We start from the raw sequence: 20,076 nt of genomic DNA on the forward strand, positions 1-20,076 counted from the left end.
ATAATAATAATAATGTTATATAACAATTATATGAAAATGATAGTATTAGAAAACATTTTCACCACTAAAGTATAATATTAAAAAAAAAACAAAAACCTATGAAATTAATATTATTTTTATTTTTATTTCTCTTGCAGAAAAACTTGTAAGGCTCTGTTTTGGCGAGTCCAACATAATCAAATTTATTTCCATTGCAATATTTATATAAAAAATAGATTTAATTATATATTACATAACATTTTATTGCAATTCAATACAAAGCGTAAAAAGCTATTTCGACCACAAATCCTGGCAATTTAATACATCTCAAAGTTGGAAGGCTACCAAATAATTAATTTAAAATTATGAAATAATTCAATGAACATAGCTTGTGTAAGAAACCAGAACATAGCACTTCGCATCTTACGTTAAAAATATGAAACCTTGCTCTTCCTTCAGGCATTAGATTTAATATACAGTGAACGCAAAAGGCATAAATTATGGTAAAGGCTGTCAATGAATCAAGGGTGACCTAATATGACCTACTAACCAATTTGGATTATCACTATAATTTACAATTATCTGCCAGCCAGTATCGCGAATGCTTCTAAGCAATAATCAACATTTACAATATGTACAAAATTGCCAGAAAGAATCTGTTTAATGCTTTTACCCAATATACACCTGCAACCAAAAAATTAGGGTTTGAGAGTAATTAGGACCAAAACTGAGCTATAAGCATCAATTCTATGTCGATTTAAACATCAATCTTTTGATTTCCAAAATAGAAGCTGTAAGAGGCTAAGCATCAACTGATAGTTATATCATTTCTCGAATTTAAACAATTAGCAAATTTAGCATTGGCGCTTTCGTTTACGTTAGAACCAGACTTTTATTTCATGCTAACCAAGATGATCCTGAGAGACAAAAAGCTAGGGATAATCAGGTTCGAACTGATGACTTCCACCGTGTCAAGGTGACACTCTACCGCTGAGTTATATCCCCCCCTTTCTCCCATCAAGAAAGAGAACTGACTCAATACCACTATTCTTGAACAACTTAAGAGTTGGGCCTTCTTTTCGCACTACTACAGACACAAAAATAATGGGAAACTTAGACTCAATTGTCAACTGATCCTATCGGAAATAGGATTGACTACAGATTCGAGCCACATCACTTGGTTTCATAAAGAGATTTTGTAACTTGCTATCCTCTTGCCTAGCAGGCAAAGCTTTACCTCCGTTTGTCTTTTATCCAGCTTGTTAAAATGAGTTTCATATATATATATATATATATATATATATATTAGAGCAATATATCAGAGGAATTTATAAGAGAATACTCACATCACACGTGGGCTACCATGGCTACAAAGATATCTGGAGAGGACGCAAGAATACATCAGTCAGTAATGTTATGATGCTAGCCATAAATTTATATCAATTCAAATCACGTTGCTGATTCGGACCCAGATACTTGTCCATAGACTCTTTCTTGCGCTCAGGATCAAGGCTGCAAACATCCTCACCAGAAGTAAATAAATAATTGTAAAGGATTACATATCATAAAATGACAGAAGACCAGACAATGTCAGCCAAAATAACAGCAAAACGAACTGACCTATTTCTAAGGCCTAGAAGAGCATAATGTGCCGCACTTGCACAAGCAGAAACAGGAGCCATGGCAGCAGAAGGAACACCTTGTACAGCAGTTGCCAATGCAGATCCTGCACTTGCTCCTCGCTGGTACTTTTTCAATGGTCTCTGAACTAAAGCAGAAGCTGATTTTCCCAGACCATCACTGAGGCTCTCATATGCCTGTCAAATTTGAGAACATCAAGACCTTTGAAAACAAATACGGTCACAGCCACACATCAATTTATTTCTTAAAAAATTCAGTCAAGCTTACACAATAACGAAAACCTCAAATCTTATTTCTCTCTAATCTCAAAAAGCTAAGAATTTAGAAGAAAAACTCTTTTAAGTGTTCCAAGCAATTTTCTAGTGAAATCTAAGAAAACAGTATTTATTGTAATGCATACCTGTTGAATGCCTTGTTGAGCATTTTTTGGCTGATTACACCTTATATTTGGCTTTGTTTTTCCTTCTATAGGCCATGATACAGAAGGAGGAATTTTTGAAATGATATATTCTGCTTGAAGCAAAATGTCATGAACCCCTGCCGCCAGATGCACCCCAAGTGCAACAGCTTCAAGTGAGATACTCCTAAGAAATGCAATTGTGCCTGAAAAGAAATTTACTGGTCATTATCACCAAAAATGATTACATTAAGCACTAACAATTGAAATGGAAACTTGAATAGTAATTTCTGTTAAGTTTATGTCAAATATAGAATTAATCAGTCAGGAAAAACAATAATGCTAAGGTTGGTATAAGAGAATGACAAGTCAGTGATACAGTAGTTTTAGAACCAAACAGGTAGCATGATAGGACCTTTTTATATCTAAATAAATAAAAATTTAGACATGATTAGTGCATTCACAAATACATACATGACATGTAGAGATGTCAAATTCAATCCGGCAATAGATAAGCACAAGGATATTCAATTTGAAAACAATGCTTGTGGTATTAGTGGGATTATCAATTTAATGAAATGAAAGAATGTCATGCAGCCAACATTAAAGCATGGATGGTTAAAATAAGTATGATGAAACATTCAGTACACCTTCCATTGAGTTGATGAGATATGGGACTTAGTAATGGCCACCAACTTATGCTTGATTATAAAATATCATAATTTAACAGAATTAACATCATTGGATGGAGTAGATCCCACCTGCTTATGCATATACTGCTAGTACATTAAGGATTTAAGTAACATTGGTCGAGGTAAGAGTATTAGTAATGGTTATTGGAAAGTTTTACCACTAATTCAAGATCTCTGTCCAGGTGTCAAAACTGTATCGGCCAACTGTATTGGTTATCAGCAAGTTTTTTTACCACTAATTCTTTGAAAAAATCAGCAAGAAGATTTGTGTCGTTTATCAAGTTCGTTTTTAGAACAAAAAAAAAAAAAAAAAAAAAAACCAAAAATTAAACCCATGTAGATGTTGAAGAGTAGTCAAGGGGTTCAGTACATATTTCACATAATAGTTTGATATATATTTCACCTATCCGCTTCACTTAGAATAGCCAATAATAAGATTCAAGTATAATAGATGATAATTGAAAAATGGGGTGCAATAGCTGCAGATGAGAGAGCATCAAAATAAATCACGAGTTGCTTAGTTTCCTCTGCACCAATAAATATGATTAAGAAAATGAAAAATTACAAACTTACTTTTATTGCGTATTGTAAAACTTCCAATAAAAAGTAATCCACCTTTCAGATGGTGAAGTGATCAAATTTAATCATGATTTAAATATCTAGGCTTCCATGTAACACAAGTTAAAGTTATCCAATAAGCTTTACCTCTCTGCACTCCTTTGAGTACTTTCTGATCCTTTCTATAGCTCTCAACTGGCGAAGAAACAAGCTTTGCAGCACCAGCACCAACAGCAACTAAGGATCGAATAGGAGGCAGGCCTTGCAGAACTTTATGTATCTACAACACAAGGGAGAGACAAATGAATATAAATAAACAACAAATCCACATGAAGAATAAAACTTTCAAATTCTAAACAATGTAAAACGAATGTCACAGAAACCTGATTTTGAGAGATATCCTCTAGCCACTCTCCTATAATTGTTTCACATACATTGGCCCAGCCATACACACCAACAGAATGGACATGTTTGAGCTGTAGCTCAACCCCCTGCATCCAAACTTATGGGAATCAGAACATTCCATTCACAAACTTTAAGAAGCATCACTTAGGACGAGTGTTAAGAAGTCGTTGATAGATCAATCACTAAATAGAAAATTATGCATGACCAACCACACATGCTGGAATCTTTATAGTATTACTAGAATATAACTGTGCCAATATGAAACAAAATAAAAACAATATAGGCCACTTCAGCAAGACGTTGCACTACTCTACAAATATCCAAAAACCAAATTTAATATCAAAAGTCGATCAGATTTTAAAACAGAAACCAATGCTGGTAAGCAGAAGTTGACCCAAAAATAGTTTTTTGTCCAGTAAAGATCACTCGTTCAGATCATTACTATTATTGACATACAACAAAAACTTATAAAATTCTTTTAACTGAAGTAATGAACTATTCACCTTCCAAGGGACAAGGTTCACAAGTTCCACATACTTCCCACCTCCCAATGCTGCTAGATCGACATGGCGAGGACTGTAGTCAACCCGGAGAACAATAGGCCACACATCAAACTTCTGAAATAAGTAAATAAACAAATAAATATAATTAGTCTAGACAACTGATAAAATCAAAACCTAAAACAAAACTCTCACGAACTTAAACCAGATATTATGAAGAACAATAATAGTTTGATAGTTTAATATTCAATTCCAATCTGTCCATACAATATTCTGTTGAAAATGAAGCCCATTACAGTATGAGGTACTATGCAAATCCAAAAAAAAAAAAAAAAAAGAACATGTAATCCCTATCATCTTAACAAGATTATACTAAAAAGAAAAAGGATGCAATGATGGCATGCCACTTGGTCAATTCTGCACTTGCCTGAAAATATGGAAGCAATGCCTCCTCTGCAATTCTATGTCCTCCAAGGTTCCTGGTTCCAGATGGTTTTGCAGCACTTGAATTTTGATTAAAATCTGAAGATGGGTCAGTCAATGAATCTTTTCCTCCAAAAAAGCCAATGAGAAAATCAAGTTGGCTCTGATGAAGTTGCAATAGCATGGGAAGCAAAGCTATGTTCAACCTGGAAGATTAAAAAATGCAACAATGAGTTGATACAGAGCCTTTTATGTCAGAAATCAAATAATCTAACCAAAAATAAGAAGTATGGAGAACGGTAAATAAGTTTCTCTGTATTGTTTGGCATGTTGAAAGATGAATCTAATGAAAGAACTGTGAACTCGACAATGAAAATAGTAAATATTTTGCACCAATCGAACCTCAGAATTCCTTAATATGCTCAGGAGGATGATAAAATTATATACATAGTGTTTTTTTCCAATCAAAAGAAATCAAGGGGAAAAAAAAGACAAAACTATACTCCATTTCCAAACCTCATAAACAGAAAACAACTGGAGCTCCTTCTGACACTTTTCAAGAGAACACACACGACAAAACAAACCATCGTCACCAATAATGCAAAAAAAAAAAAATGTGGTTCTCATTGTGAAGGGAAAATTTTGGAAGACATGCATAATCGTTTGTGCATCTTGGCTTACACATCTAGGCTTCCACCAAACAAAGATTCAGCAGAAATGAGACTTTTTTGTCTATTTAAATAATTCACAAAACTAAAATTAGAATAGCTAGTTTACCTGTACTCCTCAAGAGGGATTAGAGGATCTGGTCTGACAGCTTCCAACTCCAACTTAAGTGCTTTCGAATAGAATTCCCTAGGATGATCTTTTGAGCGATAATATCCCAGTACCTTCCATTTCAAAAGAAGATAACTCCTCAAACCTTGTCTATAGAAGATAAAAAAAAATGGTCAAATAATTGGTTAGAAAGGCAGATAATCTTATATACCTGAATCCAAGGTGCAGATTTGCTCCTATCATAAAGATAGAAGTTCTGAACTGAAAGAGAAAGCTTAGAAGCACATATCCCACCAACAGGAAAAAAGTCGTATTCAAATTGCATTCCAGATAACACAAGTTCCAGACAAGCAGTTCTATCCCTTCCATGAATACTTCTAGAAGACTCGCCATTCTTTTCATGTGCACACCAGTCAGAACCAGCAAACATTCTCCAGGTCACATTAATGTTCTTAAGAAGTAAACGTCCATTGGGCTTTCCTATGTCGTCAGATCTTGAACAGTCAAAAGATGGAAGCTTGTCTTCAGAAACATGAATACCTTCTCCACTTGCTTCAGAAATGTGATTTTCAACAATGCTTAAAGGGGCATCCTTATACCATCCATTATTTCCTCTTCGAATATCTCCATCTCCAAAATTCCTGGATCGGGATTTAACAATCTCAGCTGGTGATTGCCTGCCTATGGATAATCCTGATAATGGGCGCAACTCAGACAAGCAATAGCCCTCTATAATTTCTGGCAATGTATCATTATGTAAATACGAAGTTTGACTATTTTCTAGTCCTACTAGAGGCATTGATCCATCAAAAGATAGATCATCAAAGACAATATCAGATGTTCCAATACTCAGGCAGCGAGCCTCTCCAACTAGGCCTTCATCAAAAGAAACACAAACTTGTGATTCAGTAGATTCAAACTGGCAGTCCTGATTCCTTTCCAAATGAAATGCATCCTCACTTATTTCATCCATTAAACCAACAAACCCAAGTTTATTACTTGTGTCTATACTGCAGGAATGCACTTGAGGGGTTGACGAAGCAGAATTATCATCAGAAGTCCTCCCTTCATCATCAAACTCATTCCTCTTTTGGGCCTGATGGACAGAATTCCATCGAGTCTGCAAGTGCATAACTGATTCCTCCAAATCAGGGGCATAAAGCTGCTGGAGTTGAGCAGCCAAGAGTATCAACCCAGAAGTAGTGTCCCCGCAAGTTTCCACGTAAATATGGGATTCTGAACACTCTAATTCCCAGGGAAGACCATTCTTACAGTTAATTCTCAAAATTGCTTCAACACCTGCCTCCTGGGCAACTTTCACATAACCCATATCACGAAGATACTCCACATTATAACTGCCACCAAGATTCTTAAATGATTCACAAAGAAGGAACCCCAAATCTTTCATTATAATCTTATAATCACAATCCATGGAATCTTCTGTAGTAGTATTCAAAAGAGTCAAGGAAGATGCAGCTAACAGACAAGCAACATGCGGCTTGCTTGTTTCACCTTCAAAATACGAGGAACTCAACCCAGAATGAATATCAGAAATAACTACATTCTTCAAGTGGGGCTCATAACTTAAACCAACATCAACCAACTTAAGAACAAATGTAGTTGCAGAAGGTGTATTCAAATCCACCTTTGACAAATTATCATCACTCACTTCCTCGACTTCATGAGAAGGCAAACTGAAAAAGGAGGTTATCGCGTCTAACCAATCCAAGCGACCACCAACAGCCACAATCGTGCCACATCTGACTGTAATGGATGTAAATTCATGGAATTTTGTTGGATCCCGAAGGTGTGCAATATCAGATCCAGCCAACCCAGAAGATAACTCATTTGAGCCTCCCCCATTGCCACGTTTCCTTGTAGAGTTGCTACAAGAAATCAGAAGAAACTCTTGATTTGGAACCCCAGTGATCGAACCCCACAAGTCACCTTCTTCATGGGCTAGCCAAAAAAAATTGGCATCTGCATTTCCTCCAATATTTGAGACAGACAACATATCGAGCTTCTTAACTTTCAATCTTAAACAATGCCACGATCCAGGAAGTTCAATCTGTAATGACTTTTTAACATCCTCCTTTACATCTGGTCTAATTAAAATTTCCACAGATGCACCTTCCACAAGGAATGATGTTTGAGGCACAGACAGTAGCTCCCCAGCATTTACTGATGTTTGCAATACAGACAATGCTTCCCCAGCATCTACTGTGCCAGAGTCTCCTCCTGATAATCCACTGATCATTTGATCCAAAAGACGATACAAATTACCATATTCGGAAGTGCCAAGATCAATGGTAACTGGAAATAGATGAATATGCACAAAAAACGCAGAGCTCAGAATTATCTCTTCCCGAGTTTGAGAATTAATGTCTTCCAGATCCCTCATAGAAGTTAAAGCAAATTCATAACCATTTACTGCGGTTTTTTTCCTGCTCCAAGATTCCTCTGAAGTAGCCAAAGACCTGGCTCTCTCAACTACCCAAGGACCAGTCACCGAACCCTCTTGCCAAAGCATAGTAACGGTAGAAAGACAGCTAGGAGCATTGCTGACAGATAAAATCTTCTGAGCAGAAAATGTCTTACGCGGCACACCAAAGGGCTTGATTCCAATATCACTTTTACATGTTTGATTGACCAAGTAAACATTTAGGCTACCAACATTCAACTGCAAAGTGCATCTGGCCTTTGAAGTATATCTTTTCCACGAATTGGCATCTGACAATAATAGTGTACCTTGAACTTTTCCCTTTTCCGAAGTTGATGGTGAGGAAAAATCAATAGCAATAAATTGATCCCATGAAAAGTAGCTCCCAATACCTTTGCCAGTTCCAAAAGGGAAACAAAGAATTACCCTTGCATTAGGGATTGATATGTTACCTTCTAAATTTCCTGTTGAAGAAAATTTTGCAACACCTGTAAATGAAACCTTTTTAACATTCTCGAGAGATGATCCATTCTGCTGATTGACAGCAGAAAATCCATTCCTCTGACCATTCATTTTGACAGATTCCCCAATATCCTTCAACAGATTTAATAACATATTTATTGACCAGAAGTTCACCCAAAATATGAAATGTGGCAATTGCAATGAAAATGTTGTTGGCCCTGTTAGACTTCCATCTAATGAAGCAGAATTTACAGCAAATAGGCAATGAGTGACACCTGAGGTACTGAGCAATTCGATTTTGGTCATATTTCTAAAGACAAAATCTGAAGAATTCTTAGAATAGAATTCATCAGAATCAGGATCTGTCGCAGATGAGAGGAATGGGGAAAGAGCACCTTGAACATCACGCTGCAGATGACGAATTGAAAGAGTTTGACTGTTGCTATCAGGATCCATGGCATTATTTTCATGAGACAAGTAATCAGCAACCTCAATACACTTCACTTTTCCTTCAAACCTCATTTCACGAGGACATACCTGTTGACCTTACCAAATATTTGAGTTTAATATAGATTATTGTGTAAAACCAACAATATTAAAGATATAAACAGCACAAAGGCGATTTAAATTCTCCAAGGGCACTATTACCTGCAAAGAAACAAAAATGTCTTTGCATTCTGCAACCATATGATGAACATATGAACCAGTACTATTTTCATCCCCATTTAGATAGCACGAATACTCCTGATCTTCATCTTGGAAAGATAACATGATAAAGATTCCAGCCAAAGTTGCTTGAAGGTTAGTCTGAACATGCTGCTGTACTACATATGATTAAAAATGAAATATGAATTAGCGCCAAAATCTTTCTGAGAAACCATAACACCATGTAAGCTTGTCATCATTAGAAGCATGAAACAAGTATTACAGAATAAGAAATATAGCATTCAAATAACAGTCAATGACTCATGGATTTAAAGTTGAACTATCATTTGTATAACATGTTTACTATCATCACTAGTAAGAAAATATTTAAACTCAACAAAATGAAGAAGTCCACAGTCTGCTAAGAACAAACTTTACAAGAAGCCAGTTCTTGCAGATTACAACTTGTTAAACATGTGCCCCAAGAAGATGCTTTACAATTCAGAAAGATGGGATGAAGCTGAATTTTGAATCACTAAAAAGTTCTTGCAGGTCACATTACAAAATGCAGCCAGTCATGATGTAAATTTTCCAGTGTAAATTCATAAGCAGCATATAGACATCATATTCCAATATCTTCAAAAATGACAAGTTAGTACAATATTAGAACTCAAGAAACCAACTAGAAAAAATAGTATTTAAGTCTTTACTTGTTAAACTAGTAGACTACGTAAGGCTGTCGTAAGAAACCACTCTTTGACCAAGTTTTTTTTAAATCCTAAAATATGATGCAAGAAACTTCAAGGTTAGATTAGCATACAATATCATATGTGAAAACTAGTTAAGAGTTCGTACTTGCTTTGCTGGAAATAGCACACAGAATTCAAATTAAATTAAAGAAATCATAAATTAAAAATAAAAACATGAGAAAGATGTAAATTCGACAATCACTCAACAACATAAGCATGCTAGATCTAGCATAAGTTGCAAGGGAATTGGGAAACAATGCAATGTGCAAACCTATGCAATCAATCATGTAGCGATAGCACAGTAAAAAATGCAAATACCCAAAGGAATATGCGAAGATCCAGACGCAAGGCTGGACGCAGCAGTTAATGCACTGAAAACAGAACAGGTCCAGTTCCACATTCCACTGCTTCCTAAAACAGATTGTGAAGTTCTCATCCCATCAAAACATTCAAAAAATTGGTCCACACTGCAAATAGGGCAAAAGTACCAGATTAAGATACATCAGCAATACTAGAAGTGCATAATAAAAATACAATACAAAATAACTGATCGAAATCTACATATGCAGTGCCAATAGGTACTAGAAACATTTTATGATTAAATCAAATTAAGATTTAAAAATAGTACAGTTATGTAACATATGAGAAAATATCTGCTTCTTTGCAGAATCAGAGTTTTGGATGGAAAAGAGAGCAATTCGACAGCGAACTTAATTCTATTTGCAAGATGATAATATTTTCAGTCTGTTCGTGATTTTAAAAATGTCCATTAGATAATACAAAAGCATTTTAGTTCTCATCACGTTTCACGTGTGACAGTGCAGGCTTTTTTATAAAGAAAAAGAATGTTGAGAAAGAAAGAAAAGAAAGTAAAACATGGAGGACAAGAACCTCCAATATATCTAAAAAGAAAACTAAAGGACCAGAACATAGAAAACAATCTAAAACACTAATGTCCTCCAATCAAGCTGGATAACAACATAATACTCAAAGTGACCACACTAAAAGCTCCAAAAGCATAAATTCATATGATGCCAAAAACACAACCTTTTCTCACCAATTTAGGGCTGCAGCTGAGGTGAGCCGCACGTGAGATAGAGTTTGGTTCACTAAAAGCTCGTTCAAGCTTATTTTTCAGGCTCATTTAATAAATAAGCCAAGTATAAAAATAAGCAAAATTTGGCTCATTTAGGCTTATGAACTGCTTGTATATAATTTAATTTTATGTATTTCAGGCATAAATATACTCAATTATTTTCCGAAAAATAAATTTCAATAGTATAATAATAATTAAAATTTACACATTTATTATAAAACATTTTAAAATTTTAACATAAATATTTTAATTTTTGAATAAATTTATAAATTATTAAAGTTATAATGTAAATTGATAAAAAAAAATGAAACTCAATTAAGCTCATTTAGGTTTACAAGCTCCACATGATCCTAATGGTGCCCTGGTTAAATGAGCCGGGCCCGAACTGCCAAAGCTTGAATCATCTCGGTTCATTTGCACCCCTAATTACCATTATGGAGTTGCTTTAGCCATTATACTATTCACAGCCCTTCTTTTTTTTTTTTTTTTTTTTTTTTAAGTGTTCTGTTGACAACACCAAAATTCTTACTTCTCCGGCTTATTGTGCAATTATTAGTTGATTTTGTTTATTCCATTCAAGCCTATTGTCAATTTAAAATAGGATCCTCCAGTATGGTTCTCACCAGACCTAGAGATTCCAACTTGATCCAAATATTATCTGTTAAATCAGGTAAGTTTTTTAGCTTATTTTTTTCTCCCATTCCCTATGTTTTCATGTCATTTAATAGTTCAATTAACTGTTACAAGAGCTGATATAATGCATTTATAGTAAATTCTTGTCAAAATATTTGAGTCATCTTGATAATCATTTTGAAAACGAAATATTGAAGCACAGGCAATATCATTGACTGCAATAAACCATAAAGCAACAGCAATTCAAAAACATGTGTCTCATTGAAAAAAAAATAATAATAATAATAATAAAAAAACTTCAATGGCAAAATAGACCTACTAACCTTTTCCCAAGATCAAGTTCTTCTTGGCTACCATCTTTAAAATTTTCTTTGACAGAATTTGGAACCCAGTCAGGTATAAGATGGGACCCAGGCAGCATAGCTTCACTTGCTGATTCTTGTCCAGTCAGAGAAGTAAAGGCAGAGAAAAAACCACCATGGTTAGGGTTCATCTCAGCAGCAGCCACAGAAGGAATGCGAGTTGATGAATAGAAATGAGAAGCTGAATTCGAGTCAGCACAGTCTGTTGACTTGTTATGCCTTTCCTTATCCAAACTCCTATAAGTTTCCCATGAAAGTAACAACCATTTAATTGAACTGGGCTGAAATTTCAATTCCACAGGTTCAATGGAAATGTTTGCATCCACTTGGCGAATGTCCAAGGAGCCATTGTTCCAAGGGATGCTTAACTTTAAATTCCCCGAAAATCCACCTTTGCTTCCCCCAGTCACAATTGGAGTTGTAGCATTAGAGGAACAGTGTCCTGAAAACAACTCACCAAAACTCGACCCTGTTGGAGAAGAAAAGCAATTTTGATCTTCAACACCATCCATCCGAAGTAGTTCAAGGACTGCTCCTTGAAATGTTATGAAGTTTGTCAGTTGACTTATTCCTAGAAAGTTCTCAACTCTTGCATCAGAATATGAATCAGCATCTTCTGAAACACAAGTTCCACACTCTATTTCAGATACTCGAAGAATCAAGGTTTTCTGATTTCCAAGCTTCTTCTCATCCTCTGAATGTGGTTCAAATGCAACTATTAAATTTTTAACATTCACATGGAAGCTTGTCAGAAACCATTTCACCATCTTTGCAATTGTCTTAACACCCTCGTGAACATCACCAGAACTAGATTTTGCAGCGTTATCCATCATATCATTCTCACAATGTCCTCCATCGCTTTGCTTATGTAGATTACTATCTTGATGGAAACCATTCTTTTCATCTCCTTCAGGTGATTTCTTCCTCAGAAAAGGTGAAAATGCAAGCACAAGTTCAAGCTCATCCACCTCAACCTGAAAACCTTTACCATTCCAAGGCATTTTAACTGATAAAGAGCCAATTGATCCTTCCTTTATAATCACTGATGTTGCAGCTCCAAGCTAGAAAACACACATAAATGTGAAAAGCAATTATGAGAGGAGAATTTGCAGCATGCCCTTTAAAGTACATTTTCAAAGAAGAAGTTAATTTCAAAAAACTTATTTATTTCCACTTCTAGTTTCCAGAAAACCACATAGACTGCAAGTAATTTAAACCATATTCATCGGAAAAAAATAGAAAAAGAAAAAGGAAAGAAGGGAAGAACATCGAGTATAAACATAAGGAACTTATTATCAAAATAAATATTAATTAATTTCTTAACAACCGCATAGTAGGCACAACTAAACCACCAATAAGAAGCCATATTAGCACCATGCAACAATATTCTCATCAATTGAATCTCAGTTTAGCACCAAGGCTATTCAGCTAAATAAGTTCGTATGCATGTTTTTTTTTCTCTTTTCTTTGGCTCTTTATAGGCGTCACATACTCGGGGAATACTATATACTTACATAATTCTACAAATTTCCCTTAATAATTTCATAAAGAAGCTGAAATTAAAGAGAATACCTTGTCGTTGAGATAATCAACATTAAGCGCAAGATCATTGAGCTGTATGATGCCTTGCCGGAGCTGTATATCGAGCTGATCAACATCAATATCACCTAGTAAGAATTGCCCTAGTTTCTTCTTTAACAGGAACTTGAACAGCCGCTTCACCGCCCACCGCGAAAACATGGCCTCCGCCGATTTCGCTATATTCCAGGGAAACATCGTTAATCTTCTCCTTTATCGCGTTCGGCTATTTTCTTGTTGCTGTTCTTTTGAACTGACGTAGAGAATTTAAAGGAATTTGAATTCTGTGAAATAATTAGGGTTCTCGTTGATAAGAGACTGAGGTTTAGGGCTTTTATGCGGCTTTTCTCCTTCTGCTTCTGTTGCTGCTGCTCGTGACGGAAGATTGCAAGTCGTCCATCATGAGACAGAGAAACAGAGAGACAGGGAGAGAGGAACCAGGCTTATGAAAGAGAGACAGATATTGAATTTTGATGACTTGTTCGAATCGTGGTCTATTTGGATTCGAAGTTCTTTTTTTAGGGGTTTTCGTGTGACAGTTTGTCTGTAATTGTTTTGTTTCTTTTAAAAAAAAAAAAAAAAAAAAAGTCCCTCACGTTTTTAATTCGCAACTATTAACGGAAACTTACGATAATTATCGTTGCTAATTAAGCACGCAACTTTTAAAAATTATTTTTGCAATATTTATTGTTATTATTATTAACTATTTCTATTTCGCGCTTAGCGCGTATTATTTATATGATATTTGAATATCTATTATTATTATTATTATTATTATTAATATTAGAAAATATATGATGCGCGGAACAATATTAAAGAATGAAATAATTTTTATAATTTTGATACAAATATAATATGGTTGATACGAACACGACACGTTTAACCTACTTAACATCATAAATAGATTAAATGAGTTGTATTGATCCATATACAACTCATGTAACCCAGTTAATATCATAAATAAGTTAAGTGTATGTGTTGATCTATATACGACCCACTTAACATACTTATAGTATTATTAACCTTTGAGATATTTAACTCTAATTATATTTAAAAATAATTTTTCACATGTAAAATGTATAAATTCTTCAAGATTTATAATTAAAATAAAAAAATAATACAATAATAAAATTTAAATAGATATTTATATTTAACACTAAAATTACCTCTTTACTCTTAAATAAATAGGTCACTCCCTAATTCGCGTCTCAACCAGCAACATAAGACGTTTATATTTGTGTCATAAATGGGTGACTCGTTTATAATAAAAATTCATTTAACATCATCCCTAACCATTAATTTTGTGTGTTAGGAGAATCGTGTTCGCGTGTCGTGACCCATTTTGACACCCTTAGTATGACCAGCATCAAAAAATCACACACACTATTAATGTATTTTTCAATAATGATAATAGATTTGAGAATTTAACTAATTATGTTAAAATAACAAATTAAATATTTTTTATTTTATTATAAATGATTATTTATTTATTTGAAATTTTAATGTACTATACTTATTTAGTGTAGTGTGTCCTCAGTGTCTGTATCTTCTATTTTTTTTAAAAATTGTCGTATCGCGTATTTTTTTTTTAATTTATTTTTGTATATTTTTTATTAGTTAATAGTCAGAAAAAATAAAAAGGGACTAAATTTTATTTTCAGAAAAATTTTTGTTACTTATTTTTTTAGGATATAAAGAAAAATAAAATTAATTTTTCTCTACAAATTTATTTTTATAGTTTTTTTATTTTACTTCTAATTTGAAAAGAAAATTATCAAAATTCTTTCCCTTGTTTTCATTTCTTAGTTCCAAATAAAATAGTTTTCATTTATAATCCACACGATGTGTAGGGTAATATTAAAAGATGAAATAATATTTTATAACATCATTCAAAAATAGTAAAATTATATAATAAAATGATATATTGTATTTTATTGAGATAAGCTGGAAAGTTGCTATGTTAAGATATCTCTTTTTAAGTATCATGCAAAGTTTTTCATAAAGTAAGCAATAGCAAAAGTCATGTGGTATGACCTACATAAAAAAATGCATACACACTATTAATATGTTTTTCACAGTGATAATAATTTTGAGAATTTATCTAATTAAGAAATTAAAAATTTTTTATTTTATGTTTATGATTTATTATAAATGATTATTTATTTATTTGAAATATTAATATATTATTTTTTTAATGTAGTATATGGATGTCATACTTTTTAAAAATTGTCGTATCCATACGTTTTTGTATCTCGTGTCCCGTGTCTGTGCAACCTGAATTCTAGTATATGAGACTACTCTAAGCTAATCAACCAATATTTTTTTTATTACCAATAAAAATATAATTTGCTTTTGTCTCATTAAATTAAGGAATTAAGTATTTTTTATTTTATATTTATAATTTATTATAAATGATTGTTTATTTATTTGATTACTTATTTAGTGTCATGTGTTCTAAGCATGTGAATGTCTTACCTTTTTTAAAAATTATCATATCCCATTTTCATGCAACATAGCTCATGGTATATGAGACTACTCTATACACCAAACTAATCAACTAAGGTTTTTTTTATTACCAATAAAAAATGAAGTGTTTTTTTATTTGTTTTTGTATTGAAATAAGAAAAAAAAAAATTTATTTTGTGTTTGTAACTTACTATAAATGATTGTTTATTTATTTGAAATATTGATATATTACTTATTTAGTGTAGTGTGTTTTAAGCGAGTGAATGTCCTACCTTTTTTCAAAATTATCATATTTCGTACATTCTTGTATCTCGTGTCGTGTGTTTGTGCAACCTAACTTTTAGTATATGGGATTACTCTATATACCAAGCGAATCAATTAAGTTTTTTTTTTTATTATTACAAATAAAAATGAAATATTTTTTTTTAATTTACTTTTGTGTCATTGAAAGAAGAAATTTAGTGTTTTTTTATTTTATAGTTACTGTAAATAATTATTTATTTATTTAAAATATTAATGTATTACTTATTTAGTGTAGTGTGTTTTAAGCGAGTGAATGCCCTACATTTTTTTAAAAATTATCATATTACGTACGTTCTATATCTCGTGTCTCGTTTCCGTGCAACTCAGCTTCTAATATATGAGATTAATATAACTTTCTAAACTGGTATAAGGCATACCAGAAAACTACAAAACAAAAAATTGCGAGAATAAAAATAAAAATTCTCCATTTAGAAGGAACTGAAGCTCATCAGTTAAGAAAAACTTTATTTAGTTGAAAACAAAAATTGTACATCAAATGTAATGGAAAATCAACATAATTTCATTCAAAAAATTAAGTATTTTTTATTTTTTGCTTGGGCTATTTGTATTTTAATTAAATTTTAATTTCATTGAATGCATTATCTTGATATGATGTAACTAATTGCTATTATTATGATAAAGACATTATCTAAAAATGTAAAATAACTTATTTTCTACAATTGTTGTCATTACACTTTATCTTTTTATAACCGTGCTAAATAATTATTGTCCTCCTCGTACTTGGCAATTTCAGAGACTTACACTTCGCTTCTATATATATAGATTATTATTATTTTATTTTGATATTTTGAAAAAGTTTTAATTTGCAAAATTTTACATTGAAACGAGAATAAAAATGATTTGAAGAATGAAATATCAGGAAATAACAATAAGTTAAATTTATACAATGAACAATAAGATGACTTTAACTATTGAAGGTCTAATTTGTCAATTTAATTATTAATAAGTATTTTTATAAAAATATATATATAACTAGTACTTTTTTGTTTTATATTATTTCATTTTAGGATTTTTTTTTTTTTGGAAAAAAATGTGTTTCATTTTATTAACAAATAAGGGTATGTCACCTAAATATTATTAATCCATGTTAATAAGGTCTCTCACTAGAATATTATTAATCTATACTAATGTCGTATTGGATCAACGGTCTCATATGAAAGTTATAGTTTTGACATGTTAGTAATACATCAATATAATTTTTCCCCTAAAAAAAACTTATCAATATAATTTTGTGCTAATGGACGAACTTTAATTATTAACAGAGTTAAATATCGACCATTTTTCTGAAAAAGTTTATAGACTATAAAATTTTAAATTTTAAAAATTTATAAGATAATTGTAATAATTAAGGAAGGAAAAGGAAAAATATTTAATGGACTATCATATAACATTATCTCACTAAATCAATATGAAATAATAATACATAAATCTTCAGTAAAATATAAATTGGGTGTTCCACCCTAGATGGCGAGAGTCTAATGACCAAAAGCATCACTAGCTGACTCTTTGACGAGAATAGCATGGGCATGTGAAATCTCATGTGAATCAGCAAGGACGACCGAAACAATAAAAAAATTACATTGGTACAATTTTTTTATTAATTGGAGTCTAATGATGTTTTTTCTTTTTCTTTTTCTTTTATGAAATTCTTATATCATTTTGTACTTTATCAAAACAAAGTTATGCGGTTTTGTCGTTTATCAAAACATAATTATGTCGTTTTGTACTTTATCAATTATGTTTTGATAAACATAATTACTAAAAGTCGTTTTAACTGTTCTATAATTATGAAAGTCTCATAGAACAGTTATTAAAACAATAATTAATTTTTGAAAAGGAAGAATTTCATTAAGAATCAAAGTTTACAAAATCAGCAATACAAAGAGAGAGTAAATCCCAAATATGGAAGCTAGCATAAGAACAAGCATGCTTAGCAAGCATATGAGCAGGCTTGTTATGATAACAAGACTTTAATACTTTTAGTAATAAACTCCAATCTGTAGAAATATTTCTAGCATTGTACACGACTTGGACCAACTGAAGATAATCACATTGGATTACTCGGTGTTGGACTTGCGTGTTTCTCAACCACGAAAGAACCTCACACAGGCTTACTGCCTCCACAACATAAGGAGCCATGACCCTAGGAACAAACCTAGAAACAGCCTTGATATAATTTTCCGTTGCATCTCTTAAAGCCCCAGCAAAAGAAGAGAGACCCTCAGGTTGATGAAGTGCAACATCAACATTACAACGAGCAAAGTGAGAAGGCACGTGACTATTGGAGGAGCATGGGAGATTAGCAGGAGCTACATTGATTCGTTGAACATCAGGCTTCTCACGCAAAAAACACGTTGATGATGTAACAATATTCTAGGGAGGAGTAGTAACCTGTTGCCATAGCAACTTATTACGGTGATTTTTTTTAAAGGAGTTAAATATAGTTGGAGTATCTTTTTGTCCTTTTTAAATATAAGACTAATCTCATTTTAGAGTTCATGATTGCCCCCCTCTCTATAATCGTTTTTCTACATATCAATTCTTAATTTTGCAGAAATCTCTCGCTAAACTCAAGTATGTCTTATAATAACTGTCAGTTTTTTTTTTTTTTTTTTTTTAAAGAATTTATAACCATTAGTTGATACCATTGCTTTTAAAAATATAAATAAAATTTATTTAAACACAACTTAGTGATAAATGCACACTTGAAAATTCGAAATTCCTTTGTCAATGTTCAAAAAAGTGATACATGTGATAATAAAATCATTACACTAACAATAATAAATAGCATCCAACTGTCATAAGGAGTATGAGATCTTAGATTCAAGTCCTCTGTATTGTAAGAATTTTCACCTATTTATTAAGCCAAGATAATGACTATCCTCTATTTTGTAACCTCTAATATTATTTTGACCCATTATTTTTAGGTCTCCCAATGAATAAAAAGTAGTAACAAATTTAGAGGCGGTGACTATTTCCTTATGTTTTTATCAAACACACCACTAAGAACTCGGTTTTAAAATTATATTATATAGTCCTTGCGTTATAATTATGTTATACTAGTTTTTTCTGTTAAGTGGTTTTAGATGTCAAAAACACCTCTAGAGAATTACTATCGAGGGACTAAATAGTGTAAAATTATGAAAAATGAGGTCTTTTAGCAGATTTCACCAAACTATAAAGATTACATAATGATTATCTTTAGAGTTACTTTTGATTTTTGGTAGTCACTTAATTAAAAAATTAACGGTTGAATTTTATAGTGTGACAAAATTATAATGCAAGTGCTAAATAATGTAATTTTAAAAAGGGATAATTATATTTTTAATGTATGGGCTTTGTGGTTTTTTCTATTTTGGTATCTGAACGGAAAATACTAGCGATTAAGTGAATGAATTTTTTAAAATTTATAATTAGATGTCTCTCGCTGAGTTCGCAAATAAAAAATGTGAATGTACAGTCGCAGGATTCGCTTTTTTATATATGACAACTGACGTGGATAAAAATGAATTTCAAATTAGCTGACTCTGATGTGAACTTTATGAAAATTGTCTTTTTTTACCCTTTATTTATTATTGCCCAGCTACTAAATCTCCTAAACAATCTACCTTGTCAATCACCGATCTTTGATCCACCATTCACATGCCAAATTGGATTTCTCAATCAATTATTTCACTATCCTTCAAAAAAATTAATATTTTGGAGAACAATCAAATAATCTTTTTCAGTAATAATGAAAAAAAAAAAAAAATCCAATAACAGAACTGACATCTCCATATAAAAAAGAATAAAATTAGCATCCAAATAAATTGGAAGTCCTCAACGTGAATCTTTAGTCATCTCATCCAAACAAATTCGCAGTCCTTAATGCGATCTTCAGTCACTATTGTTCTTGACAGTGATTCGACGACTTAAATATAGCAATTTAAGGGTGGATTGAGGTTTTTTT

General features: G+C 32.4%; 1 protein-coding gene and 1 non-coding gene across 2 annotated transcripts; both read right to left on the reverse strand.

The window, feature by feature from the left end:
• Positions 1–312: 312 nt before the first annotated feature.
• LOC149495525 (autophagy 2) lies at positions 313–13,843 on the reverse strand. The gene is made up of 14 exons (XM_089722545.1): positions 13,332–13,843; positions 11,721–12,820; positions 9,987–10,135; positions 8,923–9,098; positions 5,584–8,811; positions 5,373–5,485; positions 4,600–4,801; positions 4,176–4,289; positions 3,651–3,758; positions 3,415–3,547; positions 2,021–2,223; positions 1,600–1,796; positions 1,326–1,491; positions 313–663 (listed from the first exon to the last, which is right to left on the reverse strand). The coding sequence occupies exons 1-13, from the start codon at positions 13,533–13,535 to the stop codon at positions 1,419–1,421; spliced, it is 6,000 nt and encodes a 1,999-aa protein (XP_089578671.1). The 5' UTR covers positions 13,536–13,843; the 3' UTR covers positions 313–663; positions 1,326–1,418.
• TRNAV-GAC (transfer RNA valine (anticodon GAC)) lies at positions 913–984 on the reverse strand. Its single transcript has one exon. It is a non-coding gene; the product is annotated as a tRNA-Val (tRNA).
• Positions 13,844–20,076: the final 6,233 nt, after the last annotated feature.

This window comes from Jatropha curcas, chromosome 6, assembly GCF_041381405.1.
Source record: "Jatropha curcas cultivar XTBG-Jc1 chromosome 6, XTBG_Jcur_1.0, whole genome shotgun sequence".
Classification (NCBI taxonomy): domain Eukaryota; kingdom Viridiplantae; phylum Streptophyta; class Magnoliopsida; order Malpighiales; family Euphorbiaceae; genus Jatropha; species Jatropha curcas.